Here is a 25,563-nt window from a genome sequence, read left to right as displayed (position 1 = left end):
TATTTATATAGCACAAAACTATTCCTGTGGCGGCGGAAGCGACTCACTATATGTAATACTTCTAAAATGTCCTAAACCACCCCCCAACACAATGACTCCTTAGAGCACCACTCATTAACTTCTAACTTCAACCATAAATGTACCCCAGATACAAATTGTACACCCCAATGCCAATGTATCTTGTTAATTAGTGTTAGATTTAGGGGTCTCTAGTTGGCATAGGTAGGTACCTGTGACAAATAGGGACCCTTGCGTCTAATCAGGGTAAAGGGGTACACTCCTAAAATAACCCCTGCTCACCCCCTTGGTAGCTTGGCACGAGCAGACAGGTTCATCTCAGAGGCAGTGTATAAAGCATTTGTTAACACATACAGTAATCAAGTGACAACATTACAGATGGACACCACACAAGTTTTATATCAAAAATAAGTATTCTTTATATAGATTTATCACAAGACCATAAACGACAAAAATCCACAATACTGTTACTTTAAAATGGTAGAATTTGGCTTAGTTCTCTTAGATGGTAAATGCAACACTCAGAGTTCAATGTACCTTAAGATGCAACACGCAGGGCAATGAAAGTGTTGCAAGGACAGTGATGCGTTGAAGATTCGGTGCAAATAAACAAAGATGGCGCTTTCTTCTTGATGCGACACGCTTCCTGATGATGCGGCGGCGCCTGAAGCGACGTCGATCCTCTTCTCCGGCGATGAGCTGCGCCAGGCCCTGCGACACGCTTCTCGGAGATGCGGCGGCATCTGATGCGACATCCATCCTCATCTCCTGGCGATGCGAGGCGCTTCGGTGGACCTGCGATGACTCAATGATTCTTCTGCGACATGCTTCCCGGGGATGCGGTGGCATCTGCAGCGACACCGATCCTCTTCTACGGCGATGCGAGGCGCTTCGTGTTTTGAAGCGACAGCGGCAGTTTGGCGACACGCTTCCTGTTGTTGAGTCGCGCTTGCAGCTCCTTGCGACACGCAAGTCCTCAAAAAGTCCAGTACAACTGCAGCCACTTCAAAAGAACTCTTGGGGAGCTGGTGGGTGAAGTCTGTTGGCCCGGAGACTGCAGCAGGAGTCAAGCTCTTTTCCAAGCCCTTGGAGATCCTTCACAAGTTGAATAAAAGTGCACACAAAGTCCTTTTCTCCTCTCTTTGGCAGTCAGGCAACCACGGCAGGCCAATCCCTTAAGCTTAGGGATAGTCTCTCCTCAGTCTCTCTGGTTCCTCTCCTCAGCAAAGGTTTCTTCTTGTTTCCCAAAGTGATCTAAAGTTCTGGGGTCTGGGTCCCCCTTTTTATACACAGTTTCTCTTTGTTCTCTGAAGGCAGAGAGGCCTTTGATTAGTCCAAACCAGTTCTGGTCAGTCGTGGAGCACTTTGTTGACAAGACTCCTTCTTTCCTTCGACAGTGTAGGCCAGGGCCATCAGACGCACCACAGGAGGTGGAACCAGCATTGTGGAGGGAAAGCACAGCCCTATTCAGGTCTCAGGTGCAACTCCTCCCACCACTCTACATGTAGATAGCCCTATTCAGCCCTGTGCGGACTCACCCTTCCTCCGGGAATTTCCCCAACCCCTGTCACTCAAACTCCAGACAAGGAATACACAACTTAGCAGAGCCAGGCCTGGATAGTTAGACAAGACAATACCTACTTTCTAAAAGTGGTATTTTCAAACACAGAACATTAAAACCAACTTCACTAAAAGATGTATTTCATCATTTTGAGTTCAGGCATACTAAATTCGAATTTCTACCATGTTCCCCGAGTCAGTTAGGATTATAAGATGTAATAGTCAAACTGCCCATTCTGGCCTATGGGGAACAGGTAGCCTTGCAATAGTGAACAAGCATTGGCATAGCCAATAGGTCTCGCCTTTGGGATCTTATAAGTGTTTAGCCATGCAACAGTTGCATAACTAAATACTTATTAGGTCCCAAAAGCGAGACCTATTGGCTATGCCAATGCCTGTTTCTGTTTATTACTGCTCTGTAGTAATGGCGGCACCCATGCTTTAGCCTAAACATCTTAAGCTAAAGTCGGGTGCCGAGATTGCTTCAAAAGTAAAGAATTGTCTATTTCTTTACTTTTGAAGCAATCTCAGCACCCGACTTTAGCCTAAGATGTTTAAGCTAAAGCACGGGTGCCGCCATTACTACATAGAAGTAATAAGCAGAAAAAAAAGCAAGCTCCCGCTTCGAGAAATTACTGCCGTGGCGGGGGAAAAATGCTACTGCCGGCCACAGCTTGCAGTGCATGTGCGCGAGTGGTGCGCGCGCTTCAGTAATCACGCCATATGGCGCCTCTGCTCAAGCGTGCGTGCGTGCGTGCACATGCACATGCACTGCATGCTGTGGCCGGCGGTAGCGTTTTTGAAGCCCTTACTTTAAGTCTCACCAGGCCAGCGCAAGCGCTGGGTCAGGCGAGACCTAAAAATGAAAATGGCTGTAATTCCCTATTAGGACATGCCACACACACCAGGGCATGTCCTACCTTATACTTACAATGCACCCTGCCCTTGGGCCTACCATAGGGGTGTCTGATATGAAGAAAATAGAAGGTGTAGGGACTGGCAAGTGGGTGCACTTGCCCAGTCAGCATGGCAGTACCAGACTACACACAGGCTCTGCAATGGCAAGCCTTAGACACACTTTACAGGCTGCTTCTGTGAGTGGCACAACCAGTGCTGCAAGCCCACTAGCAGTATTTGGATTACCAGCTCTGGGCACTCCTGGTGCACTGTACTAGGGTCTGACAAGTAAACCAAATCAGCCAATCATGGAATCACTAATCCATACATCAATTTACAATAGAGAGAGCATATGCACTTTAGCACTGATCAGCAGTGGTAAAGTGCCCAGAGTCATAAAACAGCCAACAACAGGTCAGAAAAAACAGAAGAGGAAGGCAAAAAGTTCAGGGATGACCCTGCAAAAAGGGCCAAGTCCAACAATTAGCTTACCATTATACATGAGGATTATATAACTTCGGGTACTTTAGGCAAGATATGACCCAGCTCCAAAAACACCCCCTCCCCAACTCCATAACAATGAATCCAAACTTCTTTCCATTCATACATCTCTGCTGGATATTTTCTAGAGTTCTCAATGTACAGTAGGTTATTTCACTATTTTACAAATGAGAACACTTTCTTACTTTTTTTTATAGCACAAAGATGCCCACAGGCATTAGAGCGCTTCACAACAGAACCGGCATACGTTACATTTTTTTTTTTTTTCAGGGACAATGAAATTAAGCGAGCTTCCCCAAATCACAAGATGGTGAGCCAAGGCTGAGACCCGAACCTGGTTCTCCATCTTCCAAGGTCAATAGCTCTAGCCACTTGGCCATATGTCCTCTCCAGAACTTTCTCTAGTACAGTTTTTTGTATACACCTTGGTTATTAAATTTGTTTCAAAACATAAATGCTATCCGCATTGTCCAATATCAAGTTTACCCTTATTCCCTTAAAAAACGAATGTTAAAAACATAACTCAAGCAGATGAGTCAATTAGAATCACCCGAGTTGGGATTATTAGGCGTAACATGTTATTGAATTCTGGGTATAACAAACTGGAGGAAAGGAAACCGGCACGGTGGTGAGAAAAAGTCCTACTTCTGTATATATTGGATACTCCCAAGGCAGTATATAGGAAGTAATGTACAAACTGTATGAAGGTGCAAGTGAGGAACGAAAGTTGAGCTGACATATAGGGTTGTGATTTTCCTTGTAGTCCTTCTGGGTTTGGAGAGCTCTTGATGACACCAAGCAGGAGAATGTACCACTGTTTTGCCCTGGGTGCCCATGTCAACTAGGAATTCTTCTGTAGTTAGGAATTCTTCTATAGTTGTTTCAGGTCACTCATTGGGGTGCATTAACGGTTTCCCATACGGGAGTGGAAGGTGGACATGTGATCTTGGAGTCTGTATAAAGTGTCTATATTTTAGGTTTATTATTGTTTTCTACTCTCGATATCCAGGTTACCGCTGACGATGTTGCACTCCAATTCCCTCGGTGTTTGTCCAGTTTCTTTACTCAAAAGAACTCAAGAAAGTGATCCATTATTAGTGTTCTTTCAGACCTTTTTCCATTTGCATTTACAGTATTCCAGCAGAGAGCGACATGACAATAATGTGCGTGCAACACGGTTGTGTTCTACAACGCATCTAGAGTTCGAAGTCGCTCTGTGAGCTCACTATGAATAATTAATCCCTTTGGGTCCAATGCCACTTATGCGTTACTTTGAAATAGCTGCATTTCAGCTTTGCTCTTAGGGCTATGTGCCAATGAATTCTGAGTCACCATTTTTCTTCCTTCAGAATCTAACCCACTATCATCAAGAATGTAAAATCCTTCAGCTCCCACTTCAATGGCAGGCTCCATCTTGACACTGAACAGGACTCAAAATCAGGGGTTCAAGTCAAGCCTTACAAAAATCAGACCTGCCTCCCTAAAAGCTACTTACTTTATACAGTATGGTAAAGCTGAGCTCAAGAACCCTCCAATATCACCACCTCATTCTTCGACTAACATTAAACAGGCTCCCGAATAAGTATCAACAAAGCTTCAAGACTGCTTGCTTAGTCAACATTAAGTCCCCCAAAACACATCCAACAAGTTGGACAACAAGCAATCTCAGGAAAAAGCAGAGAAGCCATGCACGGAGGTCTGAAGACCTAATCTGTCTCAAAACCAGTTTTAGAAAGCCAATAACCTCCCTGCAATCTTGCTCTGGTGTGTAGACTACAGTCTGGAAGTCCCATCTCCAGAACTCTGACAGGTGCTCATTTTATCATCTTCAAAAAAGAAATTAAGATCCTGCTGCTCATCAGGCCCTTTTCAGAAGCCTCAGGAATCTGTTCTACTGTAAATATCAGTAGTGGGTATGAAGTGGTATCTTAAACTATACTATCCTTCCTATTGTGCGACCACATGAGATAGTTCACCAGCATACGGTTGATTTTGTAAATCATATGCATATTGTATGACAACCACATGAGAAATACATTCTTGAGAAACTGCCCATGGTAAGGATTATGCACACCACATGTCAATTGCTATGCTAGTACATGTAGATATTGATCTAGTGCCTATATGTATGTAGATATCACTATTTCTATATTTTGCTTTTTGTTTGTCTGTATAAAAACATTGCCATGAACAGCACTTTGACACCTATTTCTGGGTTTAGTCTATCATACAAAAACAGCTTGACTAAAAAAAAAAAACCTGAGGGTTCATCAGGTTTCTTATTTTCACTTCAAATCCCTTTTAGGACTTTTGTTCACAAGTATTTGCAATGATGGCATCAGGGCTTTTATAAAGGGAAATAGTCGCAAGTGACATCCCTGCTTCATGGTGTCAGACATGTGAGGATTAGCATCATGTTTATGAATGACAGATAGCTGGTTAGCTTGAGCCAATAGTGGAGAAACCCTCTGAAATCATAGAAGTGAAGCTCGTCTCATTTTAAATCCGAGGCAAGGCTTACTCTCATAGTGTTCGTATATACAAATAACCACAATAATGTGTGCAAATGTTAGGTTTAGAGTCACAAAATTGAATAAGTGAAATGTATAGATTAGTCTGCAGTAAAGTTCTCACTATTACAATTTTTAGAAAATTCTCGCAGCAAATGGATTTTGTGCCTTATTCATTCCTAAGTATTATCTATGAACCATCAGAGTCGCAAGCTTTTTTGAGCACTTAAGATATACTTCATTTTTCAACAAATTTGACTCTCAACACAAACGATCAACCCTTATTCACAGAATCCGCATATGTTGATATTTAATCTTGTAGATGGAAACTTACTACTAGCGCAGAAAAACCTAGTATGGTGGATTTATTTTAGTGCTATGTGCATGGTTAGCAGGGGGAACCTGGGCATTCCCAGGGTAAGAGCAGGAAAAGACTTATTGGAAATGTACGAAGCATAATAATTGTGGAACTCCAAAAACATGCCCACATTTTTAGGAGGTACGGAAGAAAGAAAATCTTTACATATCTTTTTCTTTTAGAGAAAAATTAGGAAAAAAAAATAAATCAGAAAAAATGCACAACTGCAATTTTCCACAACCCTTACTCCCGGAGAATATCCATATTGCAAAATATTTTCGGCTTGAAAAATGTATGCATTTCAACAAGACTCACTTATTCATAAGTAAGCATGAAAGAGTGAGAGTACATCAGAATATCAACAACTTTTGTAGGTTTCTTGCAGTACTAAAGAGGATTGTTGCGAGTCTCCTAAATGCAAAAACCTACGTATATCTTTGATTTGAATTGGTTTGAGAACGGAGTTAAGCATCCCAATGCACAATGATTTTCTTGCTCATTAACCAGCTCTTTTCTGCAGCCCCCCCCAAAAAAAGCACTTCCAACTACGTCTCGACAATACTGCCCCCTACTGGTTTATTTTTATCAAAGTTTGAATATTCAATGATCAAGGGTATCTAAAATGTATTTAGGACCCTCTAATGCATTCCAAACTTGAAACTACATTTATGTCACCTAGTTTAACATCTCTCTTCCTAAAGTGAGCTGTAGAATTCAGACACCTCAGGCATTCACCCTCACATAGGATGAACACAACCCCACTCTTGGTGCAAATTATGACTTTACAGTGGGTGCAAATGAGATTGTGGGAATATTTCACATCGATTTCCATTTAAGGGTCACACAAAAGTCGCTCAACACAAATTCACATCAGAAAAAAAGGAAATATATATTTTGTTAATGATTGGTTCGGCTTCAGCCGCATCAAAACCTTGAGCACAGAGTTCTCAGATATTGACTTATCTGTGTCACAGTTGAGGTACAGAAGATAAATTAATGAAGCACAAGGAGAATACAATTTAGGTGCGATATCAGGGCAGGGGGACAGTTGGAGGATTTAGCTGTGCTCCAGTGGCACAACACCCTTTTAAATCAAGTGCAAAGTCAATTCTGGGAGCAAGCCCACAACATCTTGCGTCATATCACCATACCTTACTTATCAGAAATTCATGTTGCTCAAAAAGCCCAGTGAACAAATGCTCTTAGTTTTGCAGTTCATTTGTAAATGCAGTTACATGTAAATCCGGCAATCGAAGGATGGCTAGAACAGGTTAACAAAGGGACATGTTGTTATGTACAGATACTGCCTACAACAGGTTTTTATTGGAAATGCAATAAGCAAAGTTGTGTTACAAATTTTAACCAAGAATTAGACAGAAAAATGCAATCTGTCATATTTGTTAGAAAGTAACCCATGCGCAAACTTGTAGCGGACATGCACGAGTGTACCAAAAACCGAAACTTACCTTTACCTCTTCTGCCGGGAGTGGCACCTCCAAGCTGTTTCCACTACCAGAAGAAGCAAACACACCTCGCAGGAGCTTGTGTTTCAGACTGCTTATTTTTGTCTTTTGATCTGCACCGCCTTCTCGTGAAGTCCTATCATTTGACGGAACAAACTGTACAGATGGTGGCACATTCTCCTCAAAACTTTTGGACTCAAAGTGGCCGACCTTCGTGTTGAAGGGATGCTTCTGTACATTTGGACTCTGCTCTGCAGTCCGCATTTCTGGGCCCAGAATGCCAGCCGAATCAAAGGAGTGGGATTTAAGTACTGTCCCATTGGGCCGCGGTGGGTCTTCTATATCTGCTTTGTAATCGGGCCACATAGTCTGTCGTCTCGTGGATTTATCTCCACCGTTGCAGTTGAGGTAGTTTCCATATTGATCTCGCCGATCTGGTTCTATAACTTGAAAGTGCATATCAGAAGGTTTTTCCTCTCCCAGAATCCCTAGGGACTGGGTCCTCCTTCGGGTGAAAGGGCTGCTTCCTCTGAGAGTGTTGGAGCTGATAACAGACAGCTTCTGGATGTCCTGCAGGATTCCAGATATGTAGCCTTCTAGCCCAATGGTGCTGCCCCGGACCATGGTCTGTCAAATAGAATCAAGAGAACAAAGTTAGTGTCATCTACAGGCCATTCCAGAATTCATGGTTGCACTCTGGCACTTTACAGTTATTCATAGTTAATAAAACATGCATAACTCTGTGATTCCGCTCACCCTCACTTACATCATAAACCAACTGAGATCTCCCATTAAGGTTCATGTCATTAATCATAATCAAAAGACACACAAATGAAGGACAGACTGCGGAACAAATCAAAAATTCATCCCCGGCCAAGAGATCTGGGTTTAATACATTGTTCTTTTGCTCACCATGCCACCCCAGTTTGGACCCAGCCATATGCAATACAGTGGCACGGTGAACCCAGGACAAACGTCTGGACATACACGGCTCACTTAGCGCGAGAAAGCAAAAAACTCCTTATTGGGAAGGGTACACCCAGATATGGGGCCTGTGCTCGCTACACCCCCAGATTCAAGCTAGCCTGGCTGATGAGGGGCGCTTGTTTCTGGTCCAGGTAGGACCTGGCCTGGCAACTCGGGCTGGACTGTTCCCATAGGGAGCAGGGTCAAGACTGGTTTGCGTATGGCTGGGTCTAAACTGGAATGGGGTGGAAAAAACGATGGATTTAACCAAGATCTGTGACGGTGGGGGGGGGAACGTTTGATTTGTTAAGCATTCCGTCCATCATCTGTTCTTTTTGCATTAATCATAATCAAGGCACCCAGTTTGCCATTTTTATTGAATTTTACAGATAAATATAGACAGAAAACAATGTGTTTCCTGTCTGTATGTTTTTTTAAAAAGTGAAAAAATATAGAAAATTGGGCATCTTGAGAGAGAATTCACAATTTATCTTTCATGAAATCCAAGCCAACAGCTGAGCAGGTAGACAACATGGAGGTTAAAAAACACAATCCAACAAGCTGAACAGGTAGTCAACATGGGGGGTAAAAAAAAAAAAAAAAACGGATGTATATTAACTTTTATTTGTAGTACAATGCGAATATTTATTTGTGGGTGTATTATCTTGTTATATTTGGCACCTTAATTTGCTAAAACATGACAGGCAGGAAAGTGCATGTTTATATGTTAAATAAATGTGGATTTCATTCGTTCTCAAAATACAAAATAAATATGGATAAATACCAATAAGATGGCAAAAAAAGTAAATCTGGATAAATACAGGCGGAAATGCAAAAAAAATAAACAGCATAAACCCGGGAGCCCTAACCAAAAAGTGATTTCTAAAGATTGGGTGAGGTGTGGGGGCTGAACCAATACTCTATGTAATATCATCTTGCCATTTGTACCTAATTTGTGCTGGTGGTTGTAGGTGGTGGGCACGGGCACCAACACCCTCTTAGAAAGGGAGTAAAGGGAGAAAGGGCGGAGGAGAAAGATAGTAATTCATTGACAAAGGGAGAAAGTACGGATTACAAAAAACACTTAAAGAGAGTGTCGGTGGTGGAACAAGGACACATACGGTGGAATAAAGACTCGGCAGACTTTGCAGTCTCCAATGCCAGCATTTTGCAGAGCCAATGGGTGCTGCTAAGATAAATATAGGGAGGTTGTACTTCTTTCTTTTTTCTTTTTTACAAATTAACACAGTTTCATCACCCTTTACCACACCCACAGCATTCTACAGTAGATGCTTAGGGAAAATAGCACCAGACGTGTCCTGTATGCTGGTGCCTGAAGCCTTCGGACCCTTTCACCTTGTTCTAGGCAAGAAGGGGCACTGATTTGATTTCAGTCCCTCTCGCCAAATCACGCAAATCTCACAATGTTTACAATATGGTTTCCCAGATATACTTGTACAAGTCGCCACTGCATGCAGGGTGCTTTGCTCTGAACCTCTAACCAAGGAACCACGGAGTTCCTTGCTGTGGACTCAACCCAGCAAGCTATGCATAAAGAATAGAAAAAAAACACTTTGGTTCCTGCTGTCCATTGTTTTCTATTTAACATCACAACATGTTTATTAAACCATTGCTTTCATTCACACAGAGCACACCACTCAGGTTTTGTTTCTCCAGCTAATTGTGCCCTGTGACACTATGTTTGATAATGCAGCAAATACTTAGATTCGGCCTTAAAGCTCATTCAAAATTAGAAATATACACACATTTGCCACAAAACCACGGTATGGGGATGGCCATTCATTAGGATAAAAAGAATAAAAACAGTGTGTGTGTACATATATATAATCTACTGGCAGTCGCCAGTAGATAGTTATAGTTAGGACCGAGTTCCCATAGGAAATCTGAAAATTCTATTTTGAATAACTTTGGCGCCGGTTGTTGAATCCTCGCGAAATGTTCAAAACTAATGGGGCGCTCCGCTCAGCTCCTACCCTGAAAGTCTCGGGGTGATTCGTCAAGCGGGGGCTGAGAAAAAAGGGGGGCCCCAAAACGCGTTTTCCCCATGCATTTTCCCATAGGACCTTTAGTCGAAGGTACAGCCCGAACGGCCGAACAGAATTACTTGAAATTTGGCAAAGAGGTAGTCCTCAGGTCAGGCATGTGCCTTTTGCATATATGGTGTCAAACTGTTCAGTAGTTCCTGAGAAAATTGCAGTTAAAAGTACATAAATATCTATATGCGCGCACGGTGCGCGCACCATAACGTCCGCGAGCGTAATTCTGATTGGTGGTTAGATGTCAGTCAACATTCGAATCGGTCGAAATCAGGAAGTGTCGGACGCCATTTTGTGTGCGACAGTGAAAAAGAAAGGTGGAGAACGTGAAAATGGGGCAGGGTAGAGAGTTCCTGACCCCCTAGCCTTTGTCAGGGGGTCCCTGAAGGACCCCGAAGGGTGAAAAAAACATTTTATTTTTATACAAATAAATCGCGGGGTGCGCGCACCGTGCGAGCACCGTGCGCGCACGGTGCGAGCACTGTGAAAAACCCTTAAAAAAGAAAAAAAACATTTTAAACTGTTTATAAGTTTATAGAAGATATTAACTATGCTGTTCAACTTTATCCAAATTCAAAAAAAAAAGCTGAGCCATTCCATATTACAGGATACAGTCAATCTATAACTATATACATAGGTAGTTTATTGTAAAATAAATATATAAAATATATACACGTTATAGTTAGGAATTAGCATTTAAAAAACCTTGCAAATTCACTGAAAAAACCATAGGTTTCACACATATTATAGTTAGCTGGACATTTCACTCGTAACAAACCATTGAAATTCCCCCGTTATAGTTAGTTAGTTAGTTAGTTAGTTAGTTCAGATAACTATAACTCGCGCGACCGCAATCCACTGCTGATGACGTCACATATTACATCACTCATGACATGGTCAGTGACATCACTCATGACATCACTGATGACATCTCAAATGACATCACTGATGACATCATCCTTGTGATAGAGTGGCGGTCGCGTGAGTTATAGTTATCTGAACTAACTATAACAGGGGAATTTCAATGGTTTTTTACGAGTGAAATGTCCAGCTAACTATAACATGTGTGAAACCTATGGTTTTTTCAGTGAATTTGCAAGGATTTTTTAAATGCTAATTCCTAACTATAACATGTGTGAAACCTATGGTTTGTTAAGTCAATATATATTATTATTTATATATATATATATATATATATATATATATATATATATATATATATATATATACATACACATACATATACACATATACACACACACACACACACACGAACACACATATTCGGGAATGGAACATGAATAACGCCTCAGCGTCACAAAATAGGATGAAAATCCTTGTCAAATATGCAAGCAAGGACCGTGATAAAATATTGGAGGAGATCAAAGAGATTGAGCTTCAGAAACTGGTGAAGGAGGATGCACTAAAGAAATTTGAATCGAAAATGTATACCCGCTTGAAGAAGCATGAACAAATTATAACAGAACGGAAAGACACTAAATTCCAAAGAGATCGGATGGATTAACTGCGTGGCAGATTTATACGTTTGCCCGCAGGTTCGATAACATCCGGAGGCAGAGGATATCCAAAGTTGTTGGACACAGAAAGGAATGAGGAGCTGTCCACAGACCTGAGCTCTGAAGCAAGTTTGGTGGTCAGCTCAGATGCGGAAGTGGGATTGGAACAAAGAAGCAGAATCCCAAAGCAGTGCGAACCACCTTCAGTTATTGAGGAGTTTGTTTTTTATACATGGACCAGACTCAAAATGCAAGGCCAAACCCTCAAAGAAGAAAGAAAAAAGAATACCTAGGAGGCAAAAAAAACGGGAGGTATGGGCATGGACTTGAGATCAAGTACAAACACCAGGGAGACATACCAACGCCGGTGAACGAAGCCCACAACACCATCATAAATTTCACGGATCTTTTGCTTACAGAGGAATAGAATCGGATTTTATCATTAGGCTTATCCTTCTGTATAAGAACAAATTTCATCTATACACAAACTCAGATTGATTTTTTTAAATACACTAGGAAGTTGAAGCTTAAGAAATTCTTCCACAATAGGAGGCAAGCATCACAGAAGAGCGAACATGGCATACAAGAAGCTGGCGGTTTGGAAGTTGGGGACATAGAGGTATTATCTGATTTACAAAATCTTGGGAGGGTGCAGGACTGTCCAGTACTACAAATGTGAGAGAAACTGTGGACTTGATAGGTTTCAATATATTTGAGAGTGAAACGTAAGATATTAAGCCCAAATCAACCTTTACCCCTAACACCCCGAGAGATGCAATTGATATGTTCTCCGACCGGATAATTAAAGACCTCAAAGAGTTAGCAATCACCTCCAGCAAAACATTCCCTAAAGAATATGGTCAATTTGAGAAAGATTATCATATGATCATAAATAAGATAAGGTCAAGTAATGATGTAGTAGTCCAACAAGCGGACAAGGGTGGGAACATGGTTCTTTGGTCCCTTGATGCATATAATGCCGAGGCTAAATCTGTATTAAGGGACCGCCATTGTTATCTCAAAGTACCACAAAGTAATTTGGAAGAGGTGAAGCTTAAATTTTGGAAGGATCTTGCTCGTTGGAGAGGGATGGGGTTGCTTACACAAGCAGAGTATCTCTTTATGGAGGTAGAGCACCTGGTTACCTCCATCCTTTATCTAATACTGAAAATCCACAAAAATAAAAAGACCCCTCCAGGCAGGCCAATAATATCTGCAATTGGGAGCCTGTTCGAGCCCACCTCCAGATACCTTAATTCCCTTTGCAAACCTTTGTCCAAGCCCTCCCAGCCTACATTCAGGACACCAGGGATTTCTTAAACAAAATTTCGAATGTGCGCTGGAAGGACACTTACTATCTGATGACATTAGATGTTACTAGCTTATATACGAGCATAGCTCATGATGATGGTCTCCGTGCAACCCGACACTATTTGAATACACATTCTATCAGCTTGTACCAACACTTAGGAATGCTGATAGAAATGTGCAGGTTATGCTTAACGAACCACCACTTCATGTTTTGTGGGGAGACATATAGGCAGCTTCAAGGCAAGGCGAGGGACACCTGCTTCGCCCCAGCTATGCTAATTTGCATATGGGCTGGTGGGAGGAGCAGGTGCTCAAAGTCCAATTTGCCAAAGAATGGAACACCAATATTGTCACATGGACCCGGTTCATAGATGACTTATTTGGGATCTGGGACAGGTCCTTGGAAACAGCGAAGAGGTTTGCATGTGATATTAATGCCAACTATCTCAATCTGAAATTTAAAGAAAGTATCAGTAAAACATCAGTGGCATTTCTGGATTTGGAGGTATATGTTGAAGAAGGAGATATTCATACCAGAATGTTCAGGAAGACTACAGCAGGAAATACAATCCTTCATGCTGGGAGCTTTCATCCTCAGAGGCTCAAAATGGGTATTCCTTATGCTGAGCATCTGAGGATGAAGCGCAACTGCAGTGAGGCCCAAGCACTAACAGAAGCACAAAACTCCCTGACTAAGATTTGTCAAGAGAGGCTACAACCCTGTCATTTTAGATCAAGCCAAAATTAAAGTCACCTCTGTAGAAAGACAAAAACTTTTTAAAACCAGATGTTGAGAAGATCAAGGTGAAGAAATCTGATGCAGGGAATCAGATAAGGATGATTACAGGGTACAGTGCCTACCAGTCTAGAGTGAGAGATAGTCTGTGTAGGCACTGGCACTTAATACAACGAGACCCAGTATTTAATGAGGTGGTATCTTGAAAGCCCATGATCACCTTTAATAGGGCTAAATCAATGAGCAGCGATCCGATAGTCAACAGTCCTGAAGTCAGCAAAACAGCCAGTTGGTTGAAAAGTGTCCCAGGCTTTCATAGATGTCTCAAATGTAAAGCGTGTAAGATCGGACGCAATGAGAAACAAGTGACGTCATCTCTTTTGTACAGCCCATGGAAAATCAGACAGTTTTTGAACTGTAGAAGCGAATTTGTTGTTTATATCTTGCAATGTACATGCACAAAAATGTTCGTATGCAATACCATTCATATGGTTCATGTCCACATTCTACAGCATTTACGGGCTGTTAAGAATAATGACAAGAACTATGTGGTAGCCCGTCACTTAAATGAAATACACAAAGGGAATTTAGATGAATTGTCCTAATTTGCAATTGACCAAGTTCCCAAACTTAAAAGAGGAGGGGATAGAGAGGGTAGACTTCGTCAATTGGAGTCCAAGTACATTATGTTATTCAATACAAAAACGCCAAATGGACTAAACGTTGAGGAAGATCTGTATGTCCATTTATGTTAATTCAGTTATTATTTTCTCAGATTTGAATAGTTGTATAGCAGAGTGACAATTTTATGCTGGGTGAAGACCGGCTTCCAGTAGGGGAAACGTCAGCAATGAGAGCAATGATTGGAAAAATGGTTAATGTTGAGTCGCACTGTACCTTATGAAGTTGGAAGTGAAGATGGATGTCTTGCAGTCAGAAGTGTAAAGTATTTCCGAAATGGGGAATAGAAAGATTAGTAAGGATCTTTGAGAATGTCGTGATTCAGGTCTGTAAAGCAATGAAAGTAACTGGTCTTTTAGGATATACAATAAGTACTGTGATGCACTAGCACTTTAATATGGGAAGTTAATTTGCACTATTCATGAATGACAGGATATGGGTTGCACTTGCACCAGACACTGGAAAATTGACAGATGTATGAGTGTTCGAATGTTGAATTGGTAATGTCATGCACTAGCACTTTACTGCGGAATTTTTCACTATTTGACCAGAAAATAATTTGGACCAAAGTGCATATAAATTTTAGGCACTGGTAGTTATTAAACTTCAAAATGTCTCTCCTTAGATCTTGGTACATTATACCCAAAAAGAAAATTGAATGATGCCCCTAGGAAGGCTTTGAGAAGCTACATATGTACACAAGATTGACATCAAAAACTTTCAGAAATTTGAAGGTTCGAGAATTGGGACCTACATAAGTACGACAATACTCCCTACTGTATTTTAGTATTAAGCAGCCTTATGTTGGGTTTTGGATCTTTCTCCTTTTAATGACAAAAATTGTTATTATTAATAATATATTGCATAGTAATTCATGATTTTTAATGAAAATGCGATGTATTTTGTGCGCCAATTGAAGATAGAATGATGCGCACAACTTGATTGTATAGTGCCTCTGATGTGAGGTTGTAACATTGGCTTTCAGGCACTAGCCCATCAATGGACTTTCTCATGTGTGCACCTATATTTAAAGACACTCATGGAGTTATGAGAAGAGATGATGAATTCCTGCACTTGCTCTCCTCCTCTCTCGTTTTTGGCAACCCAACACTGTAAATAGCTAAACAATGACATTTTAATTGTAAACTGATGAATTTGAAAATAATTTTGCATTTGGAATTAATTATTATTGTTTTGCCTAAATTATTGAGCACATCTATGTAAATGCACAAACAAAATAAGTGACTAACTGTTTTGATGTGCCAAGAGGAAAATCAGTCTTCCCTATCCATTGAAAAGTTTCCGGTCATGTGATCGGGTCACCCTGCTGGTTTTTAATTTAAATGCGCGCTTAACATGGAGTGATCACTGTGTGATCAAGGCAGTTGAGGCCGAAACGCGTCGTAGCATAGTTTCAGAATAAAGAACTTTATTGCCAGAAATCTCCCCGTGCCGGTGTCTGGTTGCGAGTGGAAAGGAATCGGAGATATTATATATATATATTCAGCTCCAGAAAACTCCACTCATAGAATGAAGGGGACCGCACACAGCAAGGTTTCTCGATATGTAATTTATTCCGTAATTCGAGAAACGCAGTAGTAACAGCAGGACGCGCTTCGGCGTTCGCGCCTTTTTCGACTGGGTTACAAAGTGCAGTTTGTTCAGGCAATATTATATCCGGTTCATGAATTCTAGTTCCGGTTCACTAAATCATAGACAGAGTAAAAAGACTTCACATTAATTTGCAATCTTTACATTAAGAAATTCGTTTTTTTACTCTTTTTTGTTAAAGTTCATCAATGAAACTAATTATTCGAGTAAGAACCTTAAAAAAATTATAATAAATGAATTCATCGACAGACCGGCAAAATCGAAATTCTTGCTCTATATGAGCCAAGTCGTTCAACAGTGATTACTAATTGAATTAGAACAGAATTGAGCCCTGTATGGGCAGGCAACATTCAATTGGTTAAATATCATTTCAAATTAATATAAGAAACTTCGTTCAATTGGAGCCCTATATGAGCAATTTCAGACATTAACATCATATTAGGAAAAAATAAAAGTTCTAGCAACAATTGAGATTAGCCTATACATCACATTATGAGGAAAAACATAATTGTTCCTAAAACCCCGGGTATCTAGAGTATCTCAACGCTGTCCTAGGTGGCATGACAATTCTTCCTCTGTATTTAGACCAAAAGGTGTAGTGGTTTGGAGGTCAATGATAAAACGAGATTCTAATCTTCTCAGTTTAAGTTCCCGGTTTCCCATGCGGTCACTAGTTGGGACATGGTCCAGACAGAAGAATGACAATAGATTTCTGTCACTATTGTGATATTCGGCGAAATGTCTCGCCACCGGGTATGAAGGATCTTGTTTTTCGATAGCTCTTGCATGCTCTAGGATACGTTTTTTTGTGGGGTGGATCGTGCTACCGATATATTGCTTGGGGCAAGGACATGTCAGGCAATAAACGCAAAATGGCGTATTGCAAGTCAACAGTTTGGTAATCAATCTGGGTTTCTTTATTCCAGGAACATTATACGATGATACCTTTTTGCTATGCTTGCACCCCCTGCATTTCAGACAAGGAAAGAAGCCAGTAACTTTACCGATACGTTGAACATAGGGAATGGGTTCATAGTGACTTTGTACCAGTTTATCCTTTAAGGATCTGCACCTCCTGAAAGTTATTTGTGGGTAAGATGGTAACAAGTCACCAATTACTGTGTCTGTTTTCAGAATGTGCCAATTTCGACATAAAATCTTTCTCAAGCTGTTCGTCTCATTAGAAAAGGTTGTCATAAATCTACAGGTGTCGTGTTCTATTTTGGCCTTTGCACGATTACTAGCCGGTAGGGATTGCCTGGAAATTTCATTAACCTTACTTAAAGTTTTAATAAGTAGGTTAGGGCAATACCCACGTACTCTGAATCTTTCAATAGCCATAGATGCTTCATGTTGAAAATCAATCTCACGGGAACAATTTCTTTTTAAACGTAGTAGTTCACCGTAGGGAATGCTGTTTTTTAACGATTTTTGGTGGCTACTATGCGCTTCCAGTACTGAATTTCCTGCAGTCTCTTTTCTAAAGAGGGTTGTGCTGATTCTCCCATCTTGGACAAACACTTTAAGATCCAAGAAAGGGACTTGTTGTGTACTGAATTGTCCAGTTAAGTGAAGGTTCAAGGTGTTAGTGTTTAATGCTGCAATGTATTTTGCAGCTTCAGTCTCAGGTCCCTTCCACAAGATAAACAGGTCGTCTATGTACCTAAACCATAAGATGACATTTTTGGTCCAGTGTTCATATGAATCTGCCCAGGCCACCTGCCTCTCCCACCAGCCCACGAATAAATTCGCGTAGCTGGGGGCGAAGCAGGTGCCCATGGCTGTTCCTTGTATCTGTCGGTAATGTTGTTTATCAAATAGGAAGATATTGTTGTTGAGACAAAACATGATGAATTCAATCAGCATGGCATTGTGCTCAGCAAACTGTAGGGACCTTTCCTTCAAAAAGTAATCTACTGCCTGGACACCGTGCTCATGTTTGATGATCGTGTAAAGACTAGTGATATCAAGCACAATCATGAGCATGTCAGATTCCCAAAGTGTATCGGTAATGTTGCTGATGAAATGTGTCGTGTCTTTGATATACGAAGATAATGTTAATACAAATTCTCTCAAGAAAAAAATCTATATATTGAGACATGTGTTCTGTCAATGACCCAATGGACGAAACAATGGGGCGGCCTGGTGGTCTCTCAGCGTTTTTATGTATTTTAGGCAAATGATAGAAAGAAGCTGTAGTGGGATATGGGCATGTCAGGTATTTAAATTCATCAAAATTGAGCATATGACAATCAAACCACTTTTGAATCAATGTGTGATCCTCCTGAATACTTGAAATATACTCAGACTTAGAAATTGGAGAATAACATGACCTATCTGAGAGTAGTCTCATTGCTTCCTCTACATAAAACTTTGTCATTAGCACTATATTCCCTCCTTTATCAGATGGTTTACAAATTAAATCTGAATCGTCCATTAATTCTGAAAGGGCAGTCCTTTGTCTCGAGGTGAGATTGTTTTGAGAATTCACAGATTGAGAGTCTCAATTTCATGAGGTCTTTCTTCACTGATTCTTCAAAGATGTCAATGGAATCATAAGTGGACATTGGTGCGAAAGTTGATGTCTGTTTGAAAGGAGTTCTTGGAGCAATTTGTTCAATTCCAAAACTTTGGATACAAGAAACATCATGAGCGACGTCAGATCTCATTGTCTCTTGACTAGATAGGATACGTAGTGTTTCAAGATCTTCTCCTGTAAGAGATGTTGTTTGGTCTGATGCTGAGATCTGTTTAGAAGCTTGACTTTCACTGTCCTGTATTCCTTTTAATTTGAAAAATTTCTTCAATTTCAATTTTCTGGAGAAGAGATATAAATCGATCCGGGTTGGAGTATATTCGCATCTTTTCGCTGGACAGAAGGTTAGGCCCTTTTTAAGAACGGATTGTTGATCTTCCGTTAATTTTTTTGGAGTCAAATTTACGATGGTGAGGTCATCCGAACTTCCTATTTTTGGGATCCTCTCTTGCTGCGTGTTTGCCAAGCGATCCCTTGGTTTGAGCTTTGTGCGGCCACCCCGTCTTGGTTTCAGGCCACATTTCTTCTCCTTGACGATTGAAATCTGCCCCGTCCCCCTCTTTGTCGCGAGTTGCGCATTAGGTGGAACTCCTCTAAAAAACGACTTTGTGTTGAGGAAGGCAAGGGGGTTTCGCTGGCATCATCCCCAGATTGTTCTGCATCCGTACTCACATTCGATTCAGAGGTGTCTTGAATTACCTGTTCTTGAGAAACGGAACTCTTGAGGGCTTTTCTTGGCCCATCAAATCTCCGTGCGAAAGTGAGTATTCTTCCTTGTTCGTAATCTCTTGCATCTCTGTTGAATTTTGTGTGTTTTCGTGTCTTGATTTTTTCTTGGTAGTTAATCAACCGTTCCTTCATTGCTTGTCTGAGTTCCTCTTTGGTTTTTATATCCGAATTCGTTGCAATGATGGCCTCCAGTTCCTCGATTTCCTTGAGACATTTGTCACGGTCGCTCTATGCGAATTTTATCAGGATTTTCAGCATGCCAACTTACGATTCGGTTGTGTGTTGCCCATTCCTCTAAGAGCGCGGGATCCGGATTTTCGTACGAGGGAATCGTGTAAATACGTAAACCTCGAGGTATACGTTGCACGTCGAGATAATGTTGGAGTGAGGTGGCTTCCCACCATTTCCGTGTTTCGCGTTCCAATAGTCTTTCAAGTTTAACAAATTGATTTGCGAGTGAACTGGGTACAGTGGTTGCACGATCCCTTTCGACAGTCTGTTTCGGGGCACATTTAAAGACTTGTGCTGCCTCTGCCTGTCTAGATTCATTAGAAAACATAATTGTCTTCGGACTCTGTGAGCTGCACTGGTTCAATTATAGTTCTTGCGATATCGCTCGTGCTGCCTGTTTAAAACGTGGACCGTTTATATGAAGGAAAATATCGGTTGGTATTGACTCACCGACCGGGTCCTTTGTTGTAGGCAGCGGTGCTCGTAGCGGCAATGAAACGCTCAAAGATCCACCAAAGATCCCCTTTGTTCGGCACTCGAGAGCGGGTGCAGGTCCCAATCGTGGCGGTGGTTCCACGTAAATATTCAGCTCCAGAAAACTCCACTCATAGAATGAAGGGGACCGCACACAGCAAGGTTTCTCGATATGTAATTTATTCCGTAATTCGAGAAACGCAGTAGTAACAGCAGGACGCGTTTCAGCGTTCGCGCCTTTTTCGACTGGGTTACAAAGTGCAGTTTGTTCAGGCAATATTATATCCGGTTCATGAATTCTAGTTCCGGTTCACTAAATCATAGACAGAGTAAAAAGACTTCACATTAATTTGCAATCTTTACATTAAGAAATTCGTTTTTTTACTCTTTTTTGTTAAAGTTCATCAATGAAACTAATTATTCGAGTAAGAACCTTAAAAAAATAATAATAAATGAATTCATCGACAGGCCGGCAAAATCGAAATTCTTGCTCTATATGAGCCAAGTCGTTCAACAGTGATTACTAATTGAATTAGAACAGAATTAAAATATATATGTGCAAATAACTGGTAAATGGGAATTTTGTCAAGTCTAGAAATACAAACCACACAGCATTTGATAACTTTGAATAGGTGAGCTTTGGGAGCTCATAGGGCACAATATATGCACAGAATACCAATTTGACATTGTTTTTAGTTTGTGTAATAAAATATATGCAAAAAAAAGGGACAATAGCAATTTAATTTTGGAAATGATACAAGTTCAGACAATGACAGTGATATACCTGGGGAATACAAGGGATTTTTCTAGTTTTATTTTGCAGCCATAACTGCAGTTGAGTGTATTTTTTAGTGGATGTATATCATATGGCACTACAGAACCACTGAGGTGCTCTAGTGACATCAAAATCAAAAAGCCAAATGGTTTGTAACCAGAAGGCGGCAACACAGGAGTATATTACACATTACCCATTATGTATTATTTATTGATGGCTTATTTTGTTGCAATTATCATGAAAATAGTTTCTTCCTAAACAGAGAACTCTTTATTGAAAACAGTAAGGAAAAGAATGGACCATACTGTCTGTAGTAAAAAGAAAAAAAGTAGTTATGCAATTAATATAAGATTTTAGTAAAAAGGGCTTTGCTTTGTTGAAAAGCACATTGTCTGTAGAATTCAGGAGACTTTTGAAGGTGCTCCCTCAATGTTAATTTAAGAATGGAACTCAAATGCAATTAGAATGTTCAGGTTTTGCTTAACTTTCATGAAGAGTTATCTAATTAAAAAAAAGGAAAATTGTAAACCTTTATAGAAAGGCCGTAGGCTGTAATTATCTAAATACACTGCCATCCTTTGAGACTCACGGTTATACAAGGGAAATACATTTTACTGAATCTAGACCGCCCACCAAGTGAATTCTGTATTTCCCAGTTACTTGTGAAATACCATCCCCTGCCTGTGAAATGTGCATTTTGAAATACTGCATTTGTGTGCAATGAAAGCACCGCTTTCTTTATTTTAGCTATAATCTAGAACAATTTTCACTCCCCACTGCTTTTTAAAAAATAATGCATTCCATTTCATACTGAGATAGAAATGGAGGCATATGACTTTAGGAGAGTAATTCATCATTTGGGTTGGCAATGTCTTTCATTACTGTTTCACTTCCTGAATTGATTGTCCATGAACAATTAGGTGTCAATACAGCGTACTAAAGATGAATGAAATCAGCCATAATAAGTGCTGTCAGCCAGGGCCGGCTTAAGTGCTGGTGGCACCCGGAGCGACACTCTTTTATGGCGGCCACAACATGACCTAGATTTCTGCAGATTCCCTCGCTACCAACCTCCGTCAGTGCCCCCATCTCTCCACAGCCCTGCTCTCAGATGCATTAATGTTGTTTTATAGCACTACTCATACCAGTGCTGGGTGTCAAAGTAATTTACGTCATACACACATTATACAGAGACAATGAATCATACGTGTGTAAATCAGTCTATAGGAAATGTTACATAAGACAATGAGGATTAAAAGGTCTAGGAATCACGTCATCTATACCAGTAGGCAAAATGTTTTAAGACCATTTGGTGTGGAGAAGCACAAACTCTAGATTTAAAATGTACCACAGTGGTTGGGGTTTCCTTTGCCAATAAGAGTGGCCACTACCCAAACTAATCCTTTTAGCAACATTAGGATAATGAAAGACTTGAGGGGCATGGGGGGTATAAGTTCTAAACTATACCATGCAGTTTATATGCAGCTCTTTGATTATAGCTCATAGGTCATTGTGCTATATTAGGTTTGTAACTTACGAACTGCAAGTACCAAAAGGATCTATGACAAAAGCAGTAACTCACTGAGCTTTCCACATGAAATACAGTTCTGTGATCTGTATGGTACACGTTCTTTGCAGCAGGCACATTAACCCTCTGCACTACTTTATGGTGAGTCAAAAATACCACTAGACAAAACTCTATCTCTTTCCAGCAGGAACAGTAATCACCGACATTAACATGACATTTATTATTGTTGCCTGAAAACTGTCGGACACATGGGTGCTTTTAAATCCCAGAGGTCAGTGCCAGGTACGGCTGCACCAGTCGCACCACCCTAGAGCAGGCCCCGCTGTCTGCCATCTTGAATGGAGAGGCATACATGTGTTAAGCTATTCACGTGCCGGCACGTACTCATGCAACAGCAGCTCCTCCTTGATGCAGTGTGAGAAATACCACTGACAAGTGCCATCACACCAACAGCAGTAAGAAACAAGCATTTACAATCCAATGGTCTCGGCATTGGTAAAGTTAGAGCTATTGGCATTGCTTATGGCATTATTTTTGTTTATGTTTTCAAAACATTTAAATAAACGGCATTGTTAAAAACAAACAAAAATAATGTCATGAGCAATACCAATAGCTCTAACTTTAACAATGCCGATACCGTTGCATTGTAAATGCTTGTTTTAAGGGGGCCTCGAATGGGTCTCCATCGGGCTCTGTTTTGTGCCCTGGCATAGGCCGTCCGTTTTTTTTCCAGACTGCAGTGACCGCAGGCACATCGATGTGCACGTGGTGAGGGTTGTAGGGGAAGGGAAATCATTTCAAGAGAGTCCTTGTCTCTCTGGATTTCCCTTCTGTTTTTGAATCTCAGGAGCAGCAACATTTTTGTGGTGTCACCTGGGCTGTAAGTGGAAGCGTTTTCAAAATTATACACAAGCCATAGTTGCTGCTTATTTATCTTATGCAACTAACAACTATCGACAAAGCCAATAGTCCTGACTTGTTGTAGGTATGATGTGGCTTGTATGATATATCTGGACGCAATGAGAGGAACAGCAAAATAAAAGTCGGGCGGTACACTGTGCTACACACAGATTTTCAGTGTACGTATTTTGAAGCCACCCCCTTAATTACACTGACCACGCCCCCTTGAGAGACCCCCCCCGTTTTATCATCTCACTTAAAGCCCTGCCAACGAGTATGTGATGGTACCTCGGAAAACGATAGAACTGTATGACTCGTATATTAGTCCTAGTTTAGGACACTGCCTTTAAGAGGGCGGTTTTAAAGAAACACGGATATCAGCATGGCCAGCCACTAGCTACAGTCGCTTGCTTCCAGGGCAGGGCCACCTTCTGTGCCTTTCCTACGCGGCATCTAAAGTGCAATTTTCGGGAGGCTTAAGAGATCTCCTCTTGAAAATTGCGACATTTATACAAATCTTTACACAATGTATTCCCGGTTTGGCAGCTCCCATGTGCAATCAATTCGCTTTAAGTACGTTTGTGATCACTTGCCTCAGCAAAGACCTGTAACGGGTCCCCAAAGCTGATCTGAAGCACGTTTCTCAAGAAGGGTAGCGAGACGGGCCCTGGGGGTCGCCGGTGCAAGAGATACCATAGCCTCCGGAGCTTCAGCAGCAGCAGAAGGCCAGCTCCGCCCAGCAGCAACGATAACCAGGCCGGACAGTTGCCAAGGTGAGAGAGACCATTTCCGAGTCCTGGCGTGCGCACTCCCACTGCGCACTGCTCACGTGCAGCCCGTAGTAAAAAAAAAACCAAGGATGTGTCTACTAACGCACGACGTCACGTAGGACACCGTGAGATCTACGCAGCCTGTATGAAATGCATATGGTGAACAGTAAGATCATAATACAGGATTCACCACTTTAATCAACCCTCTCCCCCTTTACCTTTCGGTGGTGAGTCCCGGTGCTGTTGAAACCCGACCCCCCGCCTCATGAATTATTTCCCGGGTCTCTGCGCCTACCTGCTGCCGCGCGGCCTTGTCTCGCACTATCGCCGGAGGCCCCGCACACCCAGCCGGAGAAGGGCCCTCTGTCCCACGCTGTGCTGGGGAACCGGCATATGAAGGCATGAGCGAAAAGCAAAAAAAAGATTGCGCTTTGCGCTGAAAGGCTTTGTCCCCCACTTTCTCTGGAGCCCCTGCACACCCAGCCGGAGAAGGGCCCTCCATCCCTCGCTGTGCTGGGGAACCAGCAGCTGTTTCCAGAGACGGCAGAGAGAGTGCGATCTATGCCCCTCACTCCCAAGCGTTACCAAAACTAGTAGGCATATGAAGGCACGAGCGAAAAGCAAAACAAGCCGAGGGCACCGGAAGACACCACCGCCTTTCTCCGAGGCAGAGCAGAAATGCCTCGGAGAAACGCAGCGTCGTTTTCGGATTCGGGGGCGTGTTTTGCTGTTATCTCCTCCAGCCATTGGCTGGAGGAGATAATTAGAACTTTCTGCAAAAAACACGCCCCCCGATCCGAAAAGGACGGGGCCTGATCGGAGTGACGGGGCCTCTTCTCCAATGGCTGGCCAGCATTGAAGAGGCCAGCCAATGGAGAACAGGGGAGAAGAGGGGCGGGTTCAAGCCCCTCTTCTCCAAAACATTAAATCTCTCGACTTCCGGTTCTGCCTTTCTATAGCGCTTCCTACCTGAGTGTATTTGGAATCTGGGCGCCCTGTGCAGTCCTAGGATTCTCGTTGACCACAGTCCAGGGTGGTCTGCTGACATTGCTTTTGTATTTTTTTCCAGCTATTTAGGAGGTGAGTGATGGTGGTTGGGGGCAGGTGTACTTGTTAGTGATGTATTTACTTGGTAGTGGCCAGGTAGATCCTGTTATGGGTCAGTGGCTGCATTGTGTGCATGGATTCCTGTGGTGAAGGACACTGGTGTTTGTTGTATAACTAGTTTTTTAGTTTTTACTGAAGCCCGAGCTCAGAATACAGCTCTTTGCTAACTCACCTGAAGCCCGAGCTCAGAATACAGCTCTTTGCTAACTCACCGCCTGAGTCTGGGTGCAAAGGGTCTGCTATATTCAGGGCCACTGGAATTATGCGATTGTGCAGCCCCAGTGATTTTTGCATAACTGTAGATTTGTCACATTTGCCACATAATCC

The 25,563-nt window shown here is 41.7% G+C and overlaps 1 protein-coding gene across 13 annotated transcripts in view; it reads right to left on the bottom strand.

The window, feature by feature from the left end:
• PAK6 (p21 (RAC1) activated kinase 6) overlaps positions 1 to 25,563 on the bottom strand; it is a 345,174-nt gene that overhangs the window by 102,431 nt on the left and 217,180 nt on the right. For all 13 annotated transcript variants that reach the window (XM_085626908.1, XM_085626899.1, XM_085626897.1 and 10 more), the window contains one exon: positions 7,311 to 7,934. In XM_085626908.1, coding sequence (XP_085483034.1) covers positions 7,311 to 7,934 — 624 coding nt within the window. The remainder of the gene's footprint in view (positions 1 to 7,310; positions 7,935 to 25,563) is intronic.

The sequence above is a fragment of the Triturus cristatus genome, chromosome 9 (assembly GCF_964204655.1).
Source record: "Triturus cristatus chromosome 9, aTriCri1.1, whole genome shotgun sequence".
Taxonomy (NCBI): domain Eukaryota; kingdom Metazoa; phylum Chordata; class Amphibia; order Caudata; family Salamandridae; genus Triturus; species Triturus cristatus.
The sequence above is the reverse complement of the archived record's forward strand: the minus strand, read 5'-3'. Positions and strand labels throughout refer to the sequence as shown.